The sequence below is a fragment of the Rhinichthys klamathensis genome, unplaced genomic scaffold, assembly GCF_029890125.1.
Source record: "Rhinichthys klamathensis goyatoka isolate OS25496 unplaced genomic scaffold, OSU_Roscu_1.1 h1tg000007l_1, whole genome shotgun sequence".
Lineage (NCBI taxonomy): Eukaryota > Metazoa > Chordata > Actinopteri > Cypriniformes > Leuciscidae > Rhinichthys > Rhinichthys klamathensis.
In genome coordinates, this window is record NW_026606560.1 from 453103 (window position 1) to 475064 (window position 21962).

The 21962-nt window shown below is 37.6% G+C and overlaps 1 protein-coding gene across 1 annotated transcript in view; it reads right to left on the reverse strand.

The window, feature by feature from the left end:
• Positions 1 to 7532: 7532 nt before the first annotated feature.
• zc3h3 (zinc finger CCCH-type containing 3) overlaps positions 7533 to 21962 on the reverse strand; it is a 98391-nt gene continuing 83961 nt past the window's right edge. Inside the window, exons 10-12 of the mRNA XM_056259083.1 lie at positions 16079 to 16242; positions 14753 to 14922; positions 7533 to 8089 (exon numbers count right to left, since the gene is read on the reverse strand). Of these exons, the coding sequence (XP_056115058.1) occupies positions 8019 to 8089; positions 14753 to 14922; positions 16079 to 16242 (405 nt within the window). The 3' untranslated portion in view covers positions 7533 to 8018. The remainder of the gene's footprint in view (positions 8090 to 14752; positions 14923 to 16078; positions 16243 to 21962) is intronic.

Here is a 21962-nt window from a genome sequence, read left to right on the forward strand (position 1 = left end):
GCTGTTGTCGCTTTTTACACAGTCACTAGCAAACGCGGACCGCAACAATGTGTGACAAATCTCAGAGTAAGTTCCTCTTGTGGGACGCTCCAGCGCAGCCCGACGAAGGATAGGGGATTTTGGCTACTCAATTCACCTCCTTCCGTGGTCAGTTTTGAAGTTACATGGACGGCTGTCACCGTTGCTTTACGTTTACGGCTTGAGCTTATTTTTTTGCACTGTTGTCCACCGCTGGCACGCAGTATCACTGAAGCACTGAAAGGGGCAATGTACCACTTTATACACATGGCCCATCTGAGCGTCCAACCCAGAGAACGGAACGGACCAATGGGAGGAGGCGTAGCAGTAGACATGCATATTCCAACAGCAACGCCTCTATGTGGCAGCTGAGGCGAACGCGCAGCAGCTGAGAGCGCGCGTAAACAGGTGTTTTTCACGCCCCCTAGCGACGCCTCCCCTGCAACCGCATGCTGAAGGTGAGCGCGAGGAAAGGCAATAGCCGATAGCCCAGCTTGTCTTACTTAGAAAATGTTTATTTAGAAAAGAGCAAACGCTTCTAAGACGTTATCAACACAAATGTTTTAGAGATGACTTAAAAACACATTTATAAAACGGATTGCATATTGTGCAATATTTATGACCAATTACATTTTATATTTGAAATTCATTTTGACAGAAATAAATGTATTTTGGCTATGCTAATTAAATTAAGAAATATTTAGCCTACATTGATTTAAATAGTTCATCTTTTAACTCCAAAACTATAAGTCACGAGTGTCTTATGAGCAATAGGCATATCTTACAATGAGAGCAAAATTAATAGACATGTTAGGAAGGAAAGTCATGACCTCTCTCTTGCTAATTTATTTTATCATTTTAAATAATGTAAATTTGCTTTTTAAAACTATATTACAACATAAATCAAAAGTAGGCCTATATTAAACTAATTACGTAGCCTATTTCACACATCATAGCCTTTCCTTATACAATAATTATTTCTTAACAATAATTTATTTATATTTATTTATATCAAAAGCAACCTATCGTTCAGAATCCAGGAGTGATATCACAACAATTATTTAAAAAAATAATAATCTTTTGACAGACCGTTTAAAGTTAAATTGATTAGATAATTATGTATTAAACTGCATATTTCCTCCTCGATGTGCCGTAACCCCGTGAGCGCCATTCAGTGTATTGATCTGATAGGATAACACACACGCAACTTTCCTCCCCGCTTATGACCTATAGGCGGTGATGAACTCAATAACGCGTGATCCAGCAATAAAATCAATCCACATTTCCGCCGGATAGGGAAAAATGCGCAATTTGTGCGGGTTAGTTAATTATGATCTGCCACGCCAGTGCCAGCCACGCTCCGGATTTCTTTCGCAATTAACCTCTAATTGCATCTCGACTCATCTGCGCGGATCGACAAATAATTAAGCCCCACGCAGCGCGCGCCTTCATCACCATAGCATATGTCTTAATCAGAGGAGCCAGTCTCGCGCTGAAGGAAGTACCCAAAGATGAGGGTCAGTCTAACACCCTATGCGAGGCCAGGTCCTTATTGCAGTGTAAGTATGCCAAGAAATATGGATCAATATCTGATAGGAGAGGCAGATAAGAGAGATAGAAAAACATAATGATGAGACTTAATAACTATGTATTTGACAGGTCTGTACAGTCAGATGCACTGCTCAGTTAAAAAATAAATAAATAAATAAATAATTTAACTGTAAAAGATTGTAAAAATGCTACAGTAAAACCCTGTTAACTGGTTAACAGCAAGTTCTCTTAATACTGGGAAACTGAAATAGATGTTACATTTCATGTAATTTCTCAGTAAAATACAGTTACATTTATTCTTTTTGGAAGTAAAAACAACAAATTGTCTTATAATTTACAGTGAATTGCCTTGAACTGCCAAACCCACAATTCACTTTTGTGACCAAATTCGATATTTTTTTATTTTAATAATTGTGTTTTTTTATATCATCATTATTATTGTTTATTACCAGTTAAGCACATTATGGAATTATGTTAGTATTACGTGTGCTACTTGTGATGAACTTTGATTTATGTGCCTTTCTCTTTATCCCCTGAGTTTTATAATGAATATATATATATAAGTATCAATATCAAAATCTGCTGCATAACTTGCTTCTTACTACATCTGAGACCTTTGCTAACTTTATGTGACATGTTAAGACTTTCTTTCCAGGTGCCAATGAGTGAAATACAGACACGCTTGAGGCTCAAATCTGCCAACGGAAGGAAAAAAGAAAAGTGTGTGTCGGGGGGTGGATGGGGCTAAGAGGACGGGACAAATCATATCAAGGTATTTGAAGTTTAAGGTGCGCTAAGTCATTATGGGGGTTTTATCAAATAAGCATGAGTGGACCCCAAAGTCCAAGCTAAGCAGTCCGCTTTGAAAATGCCACATTTAAGAAGATCTGCCATCGTCCATTCAAGTGAGCGGAGATGGGTGGGTGTGGATGTGGCCGAGGGCTTGAGACATAAATTTTGAAGTCAGGGCTTTCATTGTGCCTTTGCATATTGGGAGTTAGCTGCTTGTGCAGTTCTACCGATTTAAGCAAAATGGACATCAGCACGTCCAAGGAGAAAGAGTATGATAGTTTGAAAGAGAGAAGGGGGGTTTTGACTAGATATGTGCGAAAATGACTGAGACGGATTTGTCCGGTTAACCCGTCTTTAGCCAAAATAGTTGAGAGGTGCGAGGTGGAGTAGGGGGTTATCGGAAGCAGGTTTGGAAAGGAGGTTTTTGTAGGCCTCAAAATCTCACAAATGTCCATTTAAAGACTCAGCAGTAATCATTTGACTACATTCAAACTAACAAGTATACAAACTTCTCTGAAGTTCTCAGCAAAAAAGTGAGTTAGAAAGAGCTAGGACAGAAAAGAGCATGTTAAGTGTTAAGTTGGCATGAAACAGAAGTTGCAATAGTCTTATCTTCTCTATTGTGATGTATATATCTGAGTGAAACAGCTTCTCAAAATAGGAAAAAATGCACTTGATTTTGTTCATCAGGAATTGATTGGATCATTTGCTATTGATGTGATGTCATGTGAGTGACAGGTTGTCCCGCCCTGGCGCCCATAAACACGTCATCAGAGAAGAGATGTCGTTGCAAGAGGAAGATATTTTAATTAAAGATTACAAGAGCACGAGTTAAAAATAAATGTGCACGGATAAATCATATATAAGAAATACTGCAATATTTAAAAAAAAAACAAAAAAACAAGAATTGCCTATTTTGATTTCATGGTGACTTTAAAGAGAAGAAAAAAAGACAAAAAAAGACCATTTGATGGATTCCTTCAAGTAAACCCCCCCTCCCCCCAAAAAAGTACTCAAACTTGGAGCTTTAGCAATGGAAGAAGATAAATAAAATAAAAAAAAACCCGGCAAAAAGGTAAACAGAAATGAAGCCCAAACAGAAAGATGGGAGAAAGCGAGCAGTATGAAAAAAAGGACAGAAGACAGTTATACTAATGACTTCTTGCAGTGGAAGTATGATCTTTATTGATGGGTTGGACTCTTTGCTGAGCTGTAACAAGTTTGTCTTTTTTATGCCTATAGGCGATCTATTGAGGTAGAGAAAAATTACACTTGACCTTTCATTCTTTCCTTTTTTCTCATTCAAGTGAGATTGTCCTCGGAAAAATGTGAATGTGTTTTCCTTCTTTCTCTCTCACTCCCCTCCTCATTCTCTTTCACATGCGCTTTTACTAAAAATTGAAATATTGATCTTAATTAGAGTTTGCCGAGCTCAGCAGCTCGCGTTGAGCTTTGAGACAAGCGGCAGCAGACATCTGTCTAAGGCACTTACATCCTCGCCGTCAGAGCGAGGGAACGAGAGGGAAAGGGAGGGTGAGAAAAGAAAGAGTGATTGCTCCATGAATTTCTCTTTCTCTTCCCATGCAGAGAACAGAAACTGGTATGTGACCATAGTTAAAGAGCATCATGAATACGCGTAATCTTTTCCCGGACGCCCTCCTGTACAAAAGTATTAAGTTAAAGCAACCTATCGTTTGGCATCTATTCTGCCCTACAAAGGCAAAAGGCAGTAACTGACCAGTGTCAAACTGAGAAAAATGACTTTAAAGTTTTTTGTTTTGTCCACACAAATGTATTATAGGTAGAGCAATGAAAATCTGGTGACTTGTTGCCCAGATGAAGAAATGTGTGTATATAAAAAATCTTGTGCTCAAAGTTGACCTTTGACCCTTATTTGTCAGATACTGTACTCTGCCTTTGTATTATTTACTAAAAAATAAGGAGTCGTGCAAAGGCAAAAGGCAGTAACTGACATATAATCAATATTTGCTTACCACCATTTAGAAGATATTAACTGATCACCTTCATTAAAGTCTAATGATCATGGCATTTGTTTTAGATGACACACAAATACTTAGACATGTCATTGTTGCTATCCAGTGCTGGGAGTGCATTCAGTTGGAGTCAATGCGTAAACTAAAAAACTTCAATTTTGTGTGCAGCAAAACCAACAGATAGGTGACACAAGAGTGTACAATGTGAATAAATACAACAACTATCTCTGATAATTAAAAACAATCATTTATTTGAAAGAGAACGCAAATATATCAATTTATTAATGGATGGTTTGAAATTCATGTATAGAGATAAAAACAACGGTGGGCAACAACCTGCATAACTACCTCCTCCATAGAGCAATTTGCCATTCTTACAGTAGTTCAACACTTGATAAAACAAACACTCAACACATTTGACAGCTCGTTTTTATTTGGATATTTGTGTAGAAGTAACTGATTTAGTGACAATTATGGACAGTAACTGAAGCGCGGCAAATTTTTATGCACAGTAAAACCAAGGCAGATCATCGTAACTGCAAGGTGGCACCGTAACATCTCTTTTATGAATGGCTTAACAAAGGCAGAGTACGTAACTGGACTTTTGCGTCGAAGATCAAAGCCAAAGAATGGTAACTGCAGTTACCGCTTTCTGCCATGGTTGCTTGTATGGTTTTGGGAGTTACTGTGAACACAACCCTCTATTTTTTCGAAAAAACAGTCAAATTGAGTATAGATATTTATCCACATGATAAAGGAGGTCTTTAATATCCCAAAAATGACATTAACTAATTTTTGACCAAAAATGCAGTTACTGCCTTTTGGCTTTGTAGGGCAGTATGGGTTATGACTTTACTGTACAAGTTCTTGAGTTCTGCGGTAATTCATTCAAAGCAGTGAAATGTGTTCTAAATGAAGGTTAACGAATATTCTTCATAATTAAGACTCATCAGGCATCTCAGTGACTGAATGAATGAAGAAGAAAAAATAACATCGAATTATTTGAGAAACTTTAATTGATGTAAAGTACTTTGTCCTTTGTTTTATTTATTTAAAAAAAAAGAAGTAATAATTGAGCTTACGTTGAGGCACTTACAAATAAATTTAAAAGCAGAAATGTGAAGCTTATTTTATAAAAGCATTACATGAACCTCTGTTAAAACATGTATTATTTGAGTTATACAGTTGTTTAAATTGACATTTTAATGGTTATTTTAGTGTTTTTGGCATGGCATTTAGGCAACAAAGTTGTAAAACTGGACTTAACTTTACACAGCTATGGTTAGTAAGTGAGAAAATCAAACTTAAACCATCTAACATGCATATTTTTTACATCTTGTGGCTATATTTTTGAAACAGAGATCATTTTAAAGTTTATACACACTTGTAAAAAATTATATGATCAATAAGTAAGATATCATGTTTTTACATTGCTTTAACTCATCAAAATAAATTAAGCAATTTTCAACTTTTTTAAACGCGTTATATTGATTGTACTTACAAATTTAAGGAAACCTTTTTTTAACAGAGCATAGACCCCATTCACGTCTAATATAAGTGCATCACTTTTTTTTCCAAGAAAAGGAGATTCAAATAATAAAATTAAAAAAAATTATATGGTAATCACTTTTATGTCATGTCGATTTATGTTAAAGGGATAGTTCACCTAAAAATAAAAATTATGTCATCACTTATACTCACCCTCAAGTTGTTCTAAACCTGTATGAGATTCTTTGTTCTGTTGAACACAAAAGATATTCTGAAGAATGTTGGTAATCAAACAGTTGCTGGTCCCCATTGACTTCAGAAACCAAAATGTATCAAAATATCAGTTATTTTATGTTATTTCAACAAAATATCTTTTGCACTCTAAAAAATGCTGGGTTCTTTTAACCCAACTTTGGGTCAAATATAGACAAACCCAGCCGTTGGGTTACATTTTTTAATTACATTTTTAACCCAACATTTGGGTTTGTCCATATTTGACCCAAAGTTGGGTTAAAACAACCCAGCATTTTTTGAGTGTGTGTTACACAGACCAAATAAACTCATACAGGTTGAAACCATCAGACAGAATTTTCATTTTTGGGTGAACTATCCCTTTAACCTGTATTGGGCACAGGACATTCCTTTAAAAGAAAAAGAAAATCTAAAACCAAGAGTTGCAATGCAAAAAAGATAAACAAGGGGTTCGATGATGTATGAGAACTTTAGTTGATTTTACAACACCCATATCAACATACATTCTTGTGAAGTATTCCTCCCTGCATGAATGATTAAATAGGGGAGAAAGATAGACAGAGTAGTCAAATGAAGGAGTGTTTTCCTTCCCACCATCTCTCGATGTCATCGTAAACGTAGCTCGCATCATGGGCACAGCCTTTATCTCGTTAACACGGCGGCAGGCTTGTCGTGTTCCGCAGCGAGACCCTCGCCACGGTGTATTAATGCCCCCTGTCGTTGCTGCCGGCGACGGTTAACCAGGTTTCCCGTCGCGACCGCCAGTCGTTTGTCACAGAGCACGGAGCACGAGGCCTTGGTTCAACGGAGCATTAATAGTCTGAATATCAGCAGTCTCCGCACAGTGAGGGGCGTTCAAGGGATTACAGCTCCCATCAGCCTCTCTGTACCACTGTTTAACACCCAACATCCTAATTACATTACCCGACGGAGAAGAGGGAGAGGAGGAGGAGGAGGAGTGCAAGAGGCAGGCTCATCTAAGAACGGATCCTCAATCAAATGCGCATTTTAGGAAAAGACAGGGAGAAGAAAAGGAAAATGACATTGTCAGAAATTAGTTGTGATGGATTTGGTCAGACAGCAGTTAGAGAGGAAAAAGTGAGAGGAGAAGAAAAATGAGTTTTGAAGAGTGTGAGAGGCGTTATGTTTTTTTTGTTTTCCTATAGATTCCTTAAGACTCAATTACAGTGACAGACACACACTCATGAGCGATGTCCTTTACATACACCTGCTTTACAACACATGTTGAGGAATGCCGATACTTTTCACGCTAAACATTGCTATTCTGAACACAACATGGGAGTGAAGTGGTGTGTGATTAGACTTGGTTTAATACTTTAAACTGAAGCGTTTCTGCTTTAGTCATGATTTTAGTCAATCCTGCATTGGGATTCTCACACATGTAGGCAAACATGCTCACAAATAAAGAGAGATGAATTCGCAAAAATCATAAAGCAATTTTATTAAGTAGTTTTCCATTCTTTGAAAATACATTTTCACAAGCTTACATTCTAAATGATAAAACTAATTCTTTGCACAACAAACCACTACATAAACGCTGTTTTAAAAACCCCTGAGAATAACTTTACACTTCGAAACTAACTCCATTCTCTACAAATGTAAACGTCTGCAAAAAAAACCCGTTTTTTTGCAGAACAGTATTTGATTATAATGGATATATTCTGTAGTTGTGAATAGTTATGCATATATTCTAAGAAATCTGTACAATCAATTCTTGGAATTTGCATCTTGGAATTCTTGAAACGAAAAATGTGATTTGATACCAAAAAATAGTTGTGAACGTCTAATGTACAGAGGTCTTTGTAAACTGTTCAAGAGAGGCGGAGTCAATTTCTTATTTCTAAAATAAAAAGTTAAGTTAAAAAAAGTTGAATTATTCATTACTGATTAAAACACCCACCATTAGCCCTCCTTTGGCGAGGGTTCTGTTTGTGTTGAAGATAAGAATCGTGGCTTGATATGCAGTGTCTTTCCTGTAACAGAGAGAAGAAAGGAGAAGAACATTTCCACAAAGAAACACTGTGCAGTGCAAAAGGAAAAGAACAACATGTTATCCATAAAGGAAGAGTTTATTTCATGTACTCAAGGAAGTGAATTGTGATTGTTTTTTGGTTATACAGCAGTAACTGATGCTAAAAGTGAAGTTTTCTTGTTCGGAAAAACAAGACAGACAGACAGACAAGAAATAAATAACACCTGCTACGTAATGACAGGAGTAGCTATCACTTGTTTTTACTGATAGAGGAGTGACACATGAGTGTGTGATTGTCTCAGGGTGAGTGATAGCACAGAGACCGAAGGGGAAAGGAGAAGATGCAGGCAGTGATGCATAGATTGTGGGCTAATTTATGCAAAGCAGAGAGAAGTTTGTCTGGACAGCCACAATCTTTAGAATGAGAGCTACACTGTCATTAGTAACAATTAACTGCTCTTAGTGTGAGTCTGTGTGGCTGGGAACCTCACTATAGGTGGGAATCAAGAGTTAGTTCTTATTCAAGACCAGCTCCAATTTCTTTACACACACACACACACACACACACGTTGGGTTCTCATGATTTATGGAGACATTCCATAGACATAATGATTTTTATACTGTACAAGCTGTATATTCTATCTGCTTACACTAACCCTAACCATCACATAAACCTTTCAGCATTTTTACATTTTCAAAAAACATGATTTATAAGCGGTTTTTCTCATGGGGACCAACAAATGTCTCCACAAGGACAAGGATTTCGTATATTGCCATCTTTGTGGGGATATTTTGTATTCTACAATGTAGAATTTTCCTGGACCCACACGCACGCACGCACACAAATGATTTTAATGACTTTCAGTTTAAGTACTGGTTCTGTAATATGTAATATGTATATGTAATACAATATTTATTTAAGCATTAGAGCTGCTATCATAATGATCAGGGATGTTTGCCTCAGAATAGAATGTGCTTTAAATTACAATTACATTTCTGTATTTAAATTGAGGCTGCAAACAGGAGGTATGAATTACAATTAGAATCTGATCACAACAAAGAACTCAAATCAACTAAGAAATTAATATTTAAAATTAAAATGTATAGTTTATTTAACTAGAAAAGTAAAGTTTGTCAAGACTTATTGGTTTGTTTAAAAATTAAACAAATTGAAGGGTTGAAGGACAAATCAGATTTTTTATTTCTGTTTAGTTGAAATCTAAAATCATTTGACAACATACTTCTGAGGATAATGAATGCAGTAAGTATTGTTTGCCAAACATCTCATTATTCCGCTAATGTGACACGCCCACGGAGAGCGTCTTGGTCTGTGGACCAAGGTATTTTTGGGGTCCTTGAGATGTTTTGACATGCCCTGACATTTGTGCTTTTTTCAGTTGCTTATAAACATATTACTGGCACAGGTGAAATTACACTCTATTTAGCACAAACAGGGCTACCATAATATGTGAGCAACATGTATGTACATGTTTGTATTTTTTAGAGAATATTGTTTATACATGTTTATTGATAAAACTAAAAATGAAAGTTTCTGAAATAAGGCCACAAAACACATACTAAATATGTGTCCACAAGACTTTTGACTAATGGAAGTTGTGGCCTAGAGCAGTGTTTCTCAACCAGTGGGTCGTTGTTCGTTCTATAGGGGGTCGCGAGACTTTCTCTGTGTTAACCGGCACAGCCAATAAATGGGCTTCACAAAAGGCTCATTGCAACAGGCTACGTTTACATGCAACCAAATCCAAATAATCCGTTAGTAAACGCATTGACGGTTCAATCGGACTAAAAAGCCTTCATGTAAACACCTTAATCGATCCGATTGAGCTCGATCCGAATAAAATTTCAATTCGATTGAAAGGGGTGGTTTATTCCTTTTCTAATCCAACTGGGAGGACATAAACGCTTGATCGGATTGAAAACCGAAACTAAAGGACTGCGCATAGCATAATGATGTATGACGCGCTGAACGAGCTGTTCTTCCTTTTGAGTAAAGTGTCGTATAAATGAGCGTAGCCTACCATCATTTTAAAATTCTCCTTTCACTCAGCGTCTGTGAAGTGGAGCAGGACAACATCCCACCAGTCCTTGTTTCAGACTCTCATTCACAGACAACTGGTTTTGGGTGCTGGGCAGTTTTACTGTGTGCATAAGCACGGCACAACGGTTCATGCTCATTGTCTCCAAATTATGATCAGCAATGGATAAATATTAAGTCTGCTGTTTAAAACAAATAAAGAACCAATGTAAGAGAATAGTTAGTATGCGCGAACAGCGGGAAACTCTGTATATTCGTGCAGTGTACGCATGTCAAAAACATATAATTCGATTTGAATCTTGTGACATATAAACGCGCACATTAACCCTAGCGTTCATGTAAACACTACATTCAGATTCATCAATTGGAATTAATTCAGTCCGATTGAAACAAAAGTGCATGTAAACATAGCCGATCCTCCGACGAATCATAGGCTATTTTCATTGCTTGGATTCAAACCAGAAATGAATATCCACAACTTGCAGATTGTGCAACGAAGTTTCTCTTCCCATTTAGCACTACTACCGTAAAACTTCAAATAATAGCCGAGTCCCGAATAGACGCCTGTCTCTTTTACACGCCTGGTGCGGGCGGCGACAGGTTTGGGTAAATAAAGGCCGGTCTCAAATAGAAGCCGGGTCTGTTTTTTAGTTTCGGGTTGTATTTAATCTTCTAAAACCCGTCAGAGCGTCCGCTTGCTGCGCTTGACAGTGCATAACGAGCAGAGAGAGAGAGAGAGAGCGCCCCGGCCGCGCGCGCGCACTCACGCCTTCAAACAACACGAGCGCTGTCTTGCTCTCTATCCCTCGCGCATATTAATCAAAATCAATTGACACGATAGTACAAGGTTGGAAGACCGCAGTTTCACGTGGAGCATTTGGAGATTTTTAGAGATTAGAGACTCTAGGAACAACATCTCAATGAACAACATCTCAACACTAAATTATAAAGGCCCGATCTCATGAAAGTGCGTATCTATACCACGAATGTTATTTCTCGTGCCATTTACACGGCCAAACTGTTTTTTGCGTGCATATGCTACGCAGTTTTCGCGTGCATATGATACACACTATGGCGTGTAATACGCACGCATCCCCCACCCCCCTAATCCTACCCAAGGGTGTTAACATATGCACGGGAAAACCAGTTTTGGCGTATAAATGACACGAGAAATAACATTCGTGGTATAGATACGCACTTTAATGAGACTGTGTTGGTCTCAAATACAAGCCGGTGCAGTTCGACGATTTGGGAAAATAAAGTTTTATGGTATCTTTGTGAGTCGGGATTTTCAACAGTGACTGCAACTAAAAAAAAAAGCAGGAATAGGCTGACAACAGTTTGTGTGTGACACTACGAGTCCCACTTTTCCAAATTCCACCAAGTCTGGATATGATCAGAGCGGCAGTCTCAAGGCTATCACATTAACGTGAGTAAAAAAATCAGTTTGCCTCATAGTCTGCCTAATTATTGAAAATGTTTGTGTGTTTTCGTGATTATCATTAATTATAATAAGCATATAGGCCTGCGTTGTAGCCTATAGATCTAAAGAAGCATTTCAGTTATTCTTGATTTATTTAGTGGGTCATATGACTGGCATACAAAAGAAAAGTGGGTCGCAGTAGGCAAAAGGTTGAGAAACCCTGGCCTAGAGTATTTGCTTCAAAATGATCTGAAAATCATCCTTTCTAATCATTCACATAACACCATAGATTGCTTTAAATTGTGAAAAACATTTTTTTTTTTTTAAAGGCAATATGCGAATGGGCGTGAACGGCCCAACCCCCTCATGTATAATTAGGTGATTCTCACCTGAGAAGACAAAGATGCATTCATTTCATTCAGGTGTGTCACAAGAAAGAATGCAAGGAAAATATATATACATAGATACACACACACAGACATTATATATATATATATATATATATATATATATATATTATATATATATATATAATCAAAATATAAATGAAAGTCAAAAGCACATTTTTAGTCATACCTGGAAACAAATCCTGTTCAAATAGGTTATATGGGCCATTCAATAGAATTGGTTCAAAGTTAGAGTTGGAAACATCTTGAAAAGAAAATTGTCTTTTTCCATAAATCTCTTATAAAGTATTATTTTTTAAAGTATGCCAATACATTTATTATACATATTTCAAAGTTAAGGATTGATTATTTTGATATAGCCTAGCTGGAACAAACACTATAACAGTTGATACGTTTATTTTTGACAAAACATACTATATATTTAACATATGAGCAGAAACTGCTAACAAAAGCTTATTTGATGTCTATTTTAGAGTTAAAACTTTATAATCTATCCTAAACTAGTCACACACACACACACACACACACACACACAGAAACATGATTCAAATTTAAACAGTAGGCTATTTTTGCGTTTACAGACACTAACGTTATTATATATCGCGATTAGAACAAACCACAAGAATAAAACACTTACAGTTCAGCTCGCTCCTCGAAGTGAAAATAAACCAGCACTTGTTCTGAGGTAGGTAAATGTCCCAGGATTATTCCTCACAGCCGCGCAAGACGACAGTACATTAATCTGACTAAATATAGTGTGTTTACAGAGTTTATATGCGCGTTTACACGTCTCAGTGTGTTGCTTCAGATCATTAGCGTTTGAATAGCGCGCTCTCTCCGTGGGCGTGTTACATTAGCGGAAATAATGAGATGCGAGAACGCTAATGAGAACGGCTGACACCTCTCTCTTTTTATAAAGATTACATAAACAGGGAATCTTTATTTTAGTTTTAAATTAGATAATTTAAAAGTACAAACTTAAATGATCATAAACATATATTTCTCATGTCTGGGTGAATAGTATTAGCTGAGTTTTGTTTAAGTTTAAGAGACGTGCTCCAGAAAAAACGGACACGGAGAGGCAGAACGCACACCCTGTTTATTTTCTTTATTTTACAAAAGCACAATATTTTATTTTGATTGTAGGTGGGCACATAAAAAGTAGACATTTAACAGTTTTTTTTAATATGTTTCATAACTCTGTATGACCAGAAATGATGGAGTAGTTTAAGTCTATTTTTCTGCTTTTTGAAAAAAATCTGCCAAAACGCACGGGTGCGTTCTTGGTCCCCAGAGGGTTAACAGAACCACTAAGGAATCCACATCGTTGAACTGAATCAGAAAAGTCAAATTCCCTTTGAGAGATGCAATTGTTCAGTCTGTACAGTATGTAGCAGATGATTTCAGGCAACAGGATGAGAAAGTGACATGTGAAAGGCCATGGTGGTCTGGTAGGCACCTGTGCTATTCTGAGACACAGGGCTGCCATCAATGATCCCAACGGGGAACTGATCTGGAACTTGGCATCAGAGAAATAGGAAGTGTGTATGCACAACAAGAACAAATTTATATAAATATGCAGACATGACACAGAAATAAACTTGCCATCACTCATGAAAGCTTTGAGAATAGAAAGCAAAGATGCATGAACATGAGCTAAAAAAAAAACAGAGCAAAAATAGAGGAAACAGGAGTTAAACGTTTAAATGTTTACGTATAGAGAAGAGAAAGAGCCAATGCCATGCTTCAGAATGTCCATGTGAGCGAAAACACACAAGGTCAGAGGTTAATCACAGTGGTTTCTGTTCTGCAGTAACTAATTTAAGAAAGGAAGTGTGAAAGCATGAGAAAGGAGAAAACAAAATGAAGAGAGTTAAGATGGTTTCTTAAAAGTTAGAACCAGTTCATTTCTTGCATGAGTTTGCGTAAAGGCAGTATATAAGGTTTGTCTTATTGAGTGTGGAGAGAGAAAGACAGTGTTCCATAGGGTACAGCTGGTGTGTGTGTGTGTGTGTGTGTGAGGATATAGGGGCCCCTTTCCTCTAATCCTCTATCAGTCAGACTGGCATACCAGCTTCAGCTGTGCCTGTCCTTAACAACAAACCTAAATATTAGTAACCCCTCAGTAAGTATTATATACCTCATGTAGTCCGCTCTTAAATAATATCACCCCCCTCGATATTATTAACCCCGTCACTGCGCATTAAATAACACAACTATTTACTCCATAAATATTTATTACCTCCTTACTCTTTATATATACAGTGAGACCAAAAAGTATTTGAACACTTAAGCCACACTTAAAAAGGCTATTAAAAAAGACACACACACACACACACACTTCAGGCAATTTAAATGCATTAGACACAAAACATCAATCCAAGTGGCATCTACAAACAAATCATGCAATACCTTTTCATAGAGCTAACTTTATTTCCCAGTAACTCCAATTTTTAGTGGGTGTATGAAGTAATTTCCTCTCAGTTTCATATAGGTGTCCCAGGAGGGTAACCACAGGTGTAGTTGTCATCACTATGTGCCCAAATACTTTTTTTAACATAATTTTCAACTAAAACCCAATAAACTTATTTTCGTGAATGTTTTGCTATTTTTCTTTAAAGTGCCACTTGGATACACTTAACTATTTCAATAATATTTGTATATTAAGTGTAGCTTAAGTATCTAAATACTTTGTAGGGCCAATGTATGCATCTCATCTATTGTATGTTATTATTATTATTATTTAAATCTAACCTCCTGTTCACATACAGTACACACCTTTGGCCTGTAAGCCTGCCGCAGGAGGGATCTTTGGGGAATCAGGGTTCTCTGACATGTCAGGAGAGCTGGACAAAGATATGAAGGAGGGCAGCTTCTCAGGACCCGAGGAGGACGAGCCCTCATCTGCCTGTATGGACTCTGTAGACGGAGCCTGAACTTCCTCCGTACTAAAAAGGCAAAACACAAATTATTATAACGAAGAAACAGACTTCATTTGTTTCATTTTTTATATTTTCAAAGGAATTTATAAATGATCATGCTCATGGGAGATTTGCATTAGCTGCGTTTCTACCGCAGGAACTTTCCCCAGGAACTAGGGACTTTGGGGTGGTACTCGGTGTGTTTTGACCACAGGAACCAGGGTCTAAATGAAGTTCCGGGTAAAAATTTCACCCTCAGAAAGTAGTGTACTTTTTCAAAGTTCAGGAACATACGGGGCTGGGACTTGGGCGCTGAACATGCTGATTGGTTGAGTCCACGCAGCATTTTAATTTCAACCACCAGTCTGTCTGCTGCGGTGCGTGCAGTAAGAGTTGATTGTTATTCGAATCAACAATGGATTTTTTAACAAATACGAAAGATGGACCGACGACGAGGTTAAGGCTTTATTAAGCTTTTATGCAGAGTACGAAATCCAGCGGGAACTGGAGAGTCGCACACAGTCCTACGTCACCGGACTAAAGGTAGATATAGATAACTATAAAGATAACAAAGATATATTTCTAAAAATCGTTCTCAATATAAAAGAATAGCAGAGTTCACACCACAGCTATCAAGATAACAGCACAGAGAAACGATATAGTTGGAATCACTTTCAGAACGATTTTATCCAGCTGATGAACGATAAAAACATTGACAGCCAATCAGAATCCATCCTGCTGTAACGAGCTCGAGCATTCAAAGTGGCAGACAAGCACGCGATTAGAATAAACAGAAAGATATCGTCCGCTGGTGTGGGCACTTATATAGTTATCATTCTTGGTGTGAATGGGCCTTAATTTGCCTAATCTTCATGGTACTTTAGACCGCGTTGGAAACGCAGACAGCTAACAGGTCTGGGGGAAAAAAAGTTCCTGGGACCAATTGTTCCAGGTAATTTCGGTGGAAACGTGGCTATGGTTATTCAGGTCTCTTCCCTATAAATAATAGTAATATAGTGATGTAAATAATAATAATAATAATAATAACAATAATAACTTATTTATAACTGTTTGAGCTATAACTACAGTGCAGAAAGAGAAGTGGAAAGAGAACACTTATATACAGTACAGATGGCAATTAAGAATTGTAAAGGCCAATGTGGGATTAGTTCCTCTTCCTGACCTCTTTATAATGTCTCTGGTGCGGGCTTTCTTAGCCGGTCCAAAGCTTGTGTTAGAGCTGGTGCGTTTCACACTCTGTCTGTGGTGCAGCTTGCATTTGGATCCACGTGGACACACACCGGTGCTGGAGAAGTCAGGACACACCAGTGTGTGTTTCTTCTTACACTGTGGAGAGAGCAGAAAATTCTTAATGCTTTATTTCTTTATACCCAGATTCACAGTGGATGTTTTGTGGGTTGGTTATGAACATGTGGAACACTGTTAGGATTTCATGTGTGCCACACTCAGTAGGAGTGCACTGAAGTTAGCAAAAGTAAGTGTTTGTGTGTCATCACACATCAGTAGGTGCATGCATCTGATAAGTGAGAGAAGGTGAGCATGTGTTTGTGTGTGTAAGTGAGAGTAGGTGAGAGTGTCTGTGTGCCTGTGTAATTTGGGCGTAAATTGGTAGCTTCATTCTTCTGGAGACCCGATCCCTCCCACCTGTCAGAGGAGCTAATTATACCCCACTATGGGGTGAGGAGCACAAGACGAGTGTATAAGTAGGGGGACTGGGCGAGTGTGGGACAAGTTGCTCCAGAAATAGAGAGAGAGAGAGAGAGAGAGAGTGTGTCTGTATGTGTGTGGGAGTGAAGGGTGGCTGAAGGATCGTGTGTCCGGGAACAGTGTGGACTCCCTGTCACCCCTTGGGGCAGACCGCCCAGAGACCTTCTCCCCCCCAACAGGGATCAGGTCAGAGCCATAAGTGGCCTAAAATGACCAAATATACAGTTATAACAGTGAAACACCTGAGGATCTCATCTTTTGGTGCTTAGAAATGAAATGACAGGCAGTTCACACAGGGACAGTTCACACAGGAAACATGTTCTTCTAATCCAGCTGTGGTACTTTTTTAATTGTTGCACATATGCATCTGCCTTTTTTCAGTGTATAGCACCACATTAAGATATTGTGTGAAAAATAGTTTGCCAAAATGCATCTCAAGACCCTCAGTAAACCTCTCTATTAAATGTATCATGTGTAAATGGCACATTAAGGTCAAGTATACGCTAGCTATGATGAAAAACAACAAAACAAAACTGAAAACAACTAAAATGAAATCATAACAGTAATAAAAAAATAGTTAGGCTATTGTCTGTGTTATAAGTCCATGTCTAGATTATGAGATTAAGGAACATAGACTCTATCACTAATTGCAGTGTGGCTATGGAATTATTAAGCCCAGGAGGAGAGCTTTTGCTATATTTTCTGTTAAACAGGAAACACTTTAAGAATATTTTATATATACACACAGTCCAGTGTAACTGGATTATCGCACCCAATGAATCTGGGTCTCTAATGCCCCCTAAATCATCCTATAGACAACATCATCACTCACCACACTCATGGCTAATTGGCCCAATTTGCTAAATCCCTTGCCACTTGAATTCAGTCGATTTCAATTCCACCCCATTTCAGAAGAGCATTTGGGACCTTTCTTTTTTTAAACACCCATTTGTTTCTTGTTTGACTGATAACATCCATGTCGCACTTTAATCATTCAAAGGTCCGGTGAAGGCAAATAGGACAAATGTGCAAACTGTGAGAAATTACAAACACTGTAAAGTGGGATAATCTGATCATAAGAATACTGCATATGTAATTCTACCGATTCTGTTTTCATATTCACGACAATATGAACAATTAATACTTATGTGCTTGATCTTTGAATAATGTTTATGGGGAAAATGTCAAGTTACACATGCTTTCCCCCCCAAAAAGTCTACATTTAATTAAAAGTTTCCCCTTTTTCATGATGTTAGTTACCGGTTATCTATTTCAATCACAGCTAAATATGAATACCAGGAATTCCCAATCATCAGACAACTGATAAAGTCATCTTGACGTGCGGCAAAATATTTAGTAAAAATAGAACTGACATCACTGTTCACTAGCTCATAATGTATTCAGTGTAAAGGCCCTTTCACACTGAGCGCGAAACGATTAATTGCCTTCATCTAATTTACGCCTGCACGATAGGTGGCGCTGACCGAGAATTCATTTTTCCACATGTATGCATCTCATATATTTTCCCTTTTGGATTTAACCTTGTCTGCTGCACAACATACAAAAGGAAATTTAGATGAATAAAGTTAAGTACTACACAGAAACCATCATCAAAAGTGCATCTAACGGCTTCCGACTGTGGGGAAAAAAATCGACACACCGATCGGGAAAAAAAATCTTGCGTTGTTGCGCTGCGATTGGTCGCACCTGGTGTGAATAGCTCCATAGGGATCTATTGTTTCGATTCAAGAGCATCAGTAGTCTCCATTACCCTTCAAATTGCGCAAATCAAAAATTGAAAATATACACACTGGAAACACGTCAATTTTGCAAAAACTCCCATATATTGCAAAAAAGTTTTTACGCTCGCATGGAGTGTTTTTTTAGGCAAATCGAAAAAGGAATATTTTGCAAACCCATGTTTTACAAGGGAAATAGTTTTTGCGCATTTACAGGTCACCTGGCGTAGATGGCGCGGTATGTTTGGACAGAAGACGAGACAGAGATCTTCATTAAAACTCATGTATTACAAAAGTATTACGGGAATACTGGATTCTAAATAACAAATAAATTACACAATTTATCAAGACCTTGAAGCAGATAGGAGGGAGAAACACCTTATATGTGCCACTCCAAAGTATAAGGGGGCTTTCCTTGCCATCAATGTTTGGAAAACACGCCAACGTCTCCTTAGATTAAAAATAATGGCTAGTGCGGTGGCTAAGATATACGTAAACCCAGGGCCGGGGGAAGACAATCCAGCGCTCTGGGCAAAATAGGAATATGCCACCCCCTACGTTAAAATCTTTAAGAGAAAAATATGCCAATTTATCCCATATTGACTCCTACTGTTGACTTAAGACAGGTGTAATGAATTAATACAGTTGGAACTGGATAATATTCTGAATGTTCCAATCAAATCTGACCTATACTGCTGCCTGAATTATTATCATACACTGTTTGTTAGTTGGCCCCCGACTGAGCCTGGTTTCTCCCAAGGTGTTTTTCCTCCATTCTGTCACCTGAGTTTTGGTTCCTTGCCACTGTCGCCTTTTTCGCCTTTGTCGCCATTGGCTTTTGGCTTGCTTAGTTGGGAACATTTAATTTAATATTCAACAATATTATTGATCTGCCTGCATTGACAACATTATATGAGAACTGAACTGAGCTGGACGATGACATCATGGTTTTTTCGGGAGCGGCTATATATATATATATATATATATATATATATATATATATATATATAAATTAACTAAATGAATAACTTTTTTACAACAAATTTACTTAAGCTGGACTGTGATGCTATTTGTAAACACATCTGTTTAGCTATGCATTTACTGAATGAGCACTGTGCCACTGTTCGTCCGACTGTTTTTACTGTACTTTATTTTATTTTTTATTCTAAACTGTTTTAATTCTTATTTGTTTTGATTATTTTATTTTCTCCTATGTAAAGCACTTTGAATTACCATTGTGTATGAAATGTCCTATAAATAAACTTGCCTTGCCTATTTTCTTCTGGAAACAATTTTTTTTGCATTATGTATCTCTGTAAAGCTGCTTTGAAACAATCTGTATTGTAAAAAGTGCTATATAAATAAAGGTGACTTGACTTAACATTTGCGTCACTTAATTACGCTCAGTGAGCATTTAAGTTGCAAAAAAAAAAAAGGCTTTGCTTTGTTGGGCCCCTATGTCATCGCCAATATGCCGTTTAGGATGGGCCCGGGATGTTTGGCAGGGAAATGTACTGGCATCTCCAGGGCATTTATAATTCAACAACATTGACTGCATCCAGAGTCTACTCTCAGGTGTCAACAGACCATTTGATGCATATTGACCACTAAGATGACCAGGGCTGGTTGAACCCACCAATTTCAGACTTGGTTGGCTGCTATGTATTCTAAAGTCAGAATAAAGAGTTTAAAGAGTTGTGTTAAGTGTAAAAAAGATTCAGATGTCCTCATTGCTGTCTGTATAATCTTTTGTAGAGCCAGCAGCTCTATTATTTGCAAGGACTAACACTTAGTTGCATAGAAGTACATTATCGTGGAAGCCCTGACGGGTTTGCCTGTGTCTTTCATCACATACAATGTCTTTCATCTGTTCGATCGACAGTTGCTTTGCCAAAGCAATGGCTCAAAACACAACATTAGTGATCTTTTAGGTTCATTACAAAACTGTGGTGGGACAGATTAAACTATGATGGGTCATCATACAATCAGAAATGGACATTTGATATAGAGTGCAATAAAGCAGGTAAATTAATCAACTTAAAAAGGCTATTATTAACCTGTATTTGCTTGAAGTCTTTGACGCAGACAGCATTTTAATCTTTGGTTTGCATAAATTTCATACAAAAGTGTAACCTATACTAGTCAATTCATAAACTTATAAGTTGATTGGCTATTTGGAATCATATGTAATTAGAAGAAAATCCTACTGATTGGATGGGAAGTGGACGCAGTACTAAGAAGGCTCATTAACTTTGATGTTCACGGCTGTGATCCGGGCAAAGAAAACACAAAAGCCCAAATCCTCTCCAACCATGCTCTCTCATACATTTTAATTTACATAAAAGCAGCTAAATAGAGGGAAAAGAGAAGTGTGTGAGAGAAAAAAAGAGAAGTGGATGGAACATCTTTATATCAGTGCAAGTTAACAATTTTCCACTTGATTTAAGAAAGGCTGGGAAGTCTCTGGGGCCTATTAGAAGAGCTTTCTACTGGCCACAAAGCAGAAAGAGTCAGCACATTTTACATTACTGAGACAGTGAGCAAGAAAGAGCGAGAGAGAGACAGAAAAAAAGAATGGTGGTGTGAGCTATGATAAAGAGCTGGGAAATGAGAATAATGACAGAGTGATAGAGGGATGAGAGGAAAGGTAGGAGAATCAAAAGAAGAGTGATCCAGGTGAGGTGTGAATGGATGTGGCCAGCAAACAAAAGAAGAAACGGGACATAAAAACATGGGAAATGGCAGTAACAGGGTTCTTGCAGGTTTCAGTTTGTTACATTTAAGACCTTTTTAAGACCTTTTAAGACCATTATGTGTGAAGTTTAAGACCAAAACGACACATAAATTGAAACGTTAGAATGATCCCAGAAATTCTTAAACATATTTTAAGTTTGTAAAATACACACACTGACTGATGTCTATGGAAGCGGCAATAATAATCCTTTCCATTATAATAAGACGACACGTTTTATTCATATCAGATACACATTGTGTAAGTAGCTTTACATTTTACACTATTCTTCTCCCAGTTCTCTGGCCACTTTCATGTATTTCGTGAGAAGTTGAGGAATTGACGTGTTGTAAACTAACATGGCTCCGCCCATCGCACAAACAGCTCAACTAACGCGATCGTTATGAAGGTGTTTAAACAACAAAACACATCCACTTGCACATATTTGACAATCGGAATATCAATGTTATAGCTAATACATTTGTGAATATTTTGAATAGAAAAGGGAAAATGACATCAAAGCAGATCATCATTCATTCAGCACTGTGTTGTGGTTGCGCTGTGTCACGTGACAAGCAATGACGCGTCACCATGGAAACATTAAAGTGACAGGTTCTAAATAACGGTCGCCTAGAAAAACTCACGCTGGGGATCAGTTAGAATATTTTAAACTTACGTGTGAAAGGGTTAAATACAAAAACAACAAACAAAAATAAACACAAATTAACAATGGTAAATTATTTAATGTATTTATTCTTTTTAGTAAACTTGTTTTTTTGTTAGAAACTCACGCTTACGGATGACGTAGTCGTTGAGCGCCCTCAGGCGACCGTTATGATTACATTCAAATGACTACACAATTTACAGAT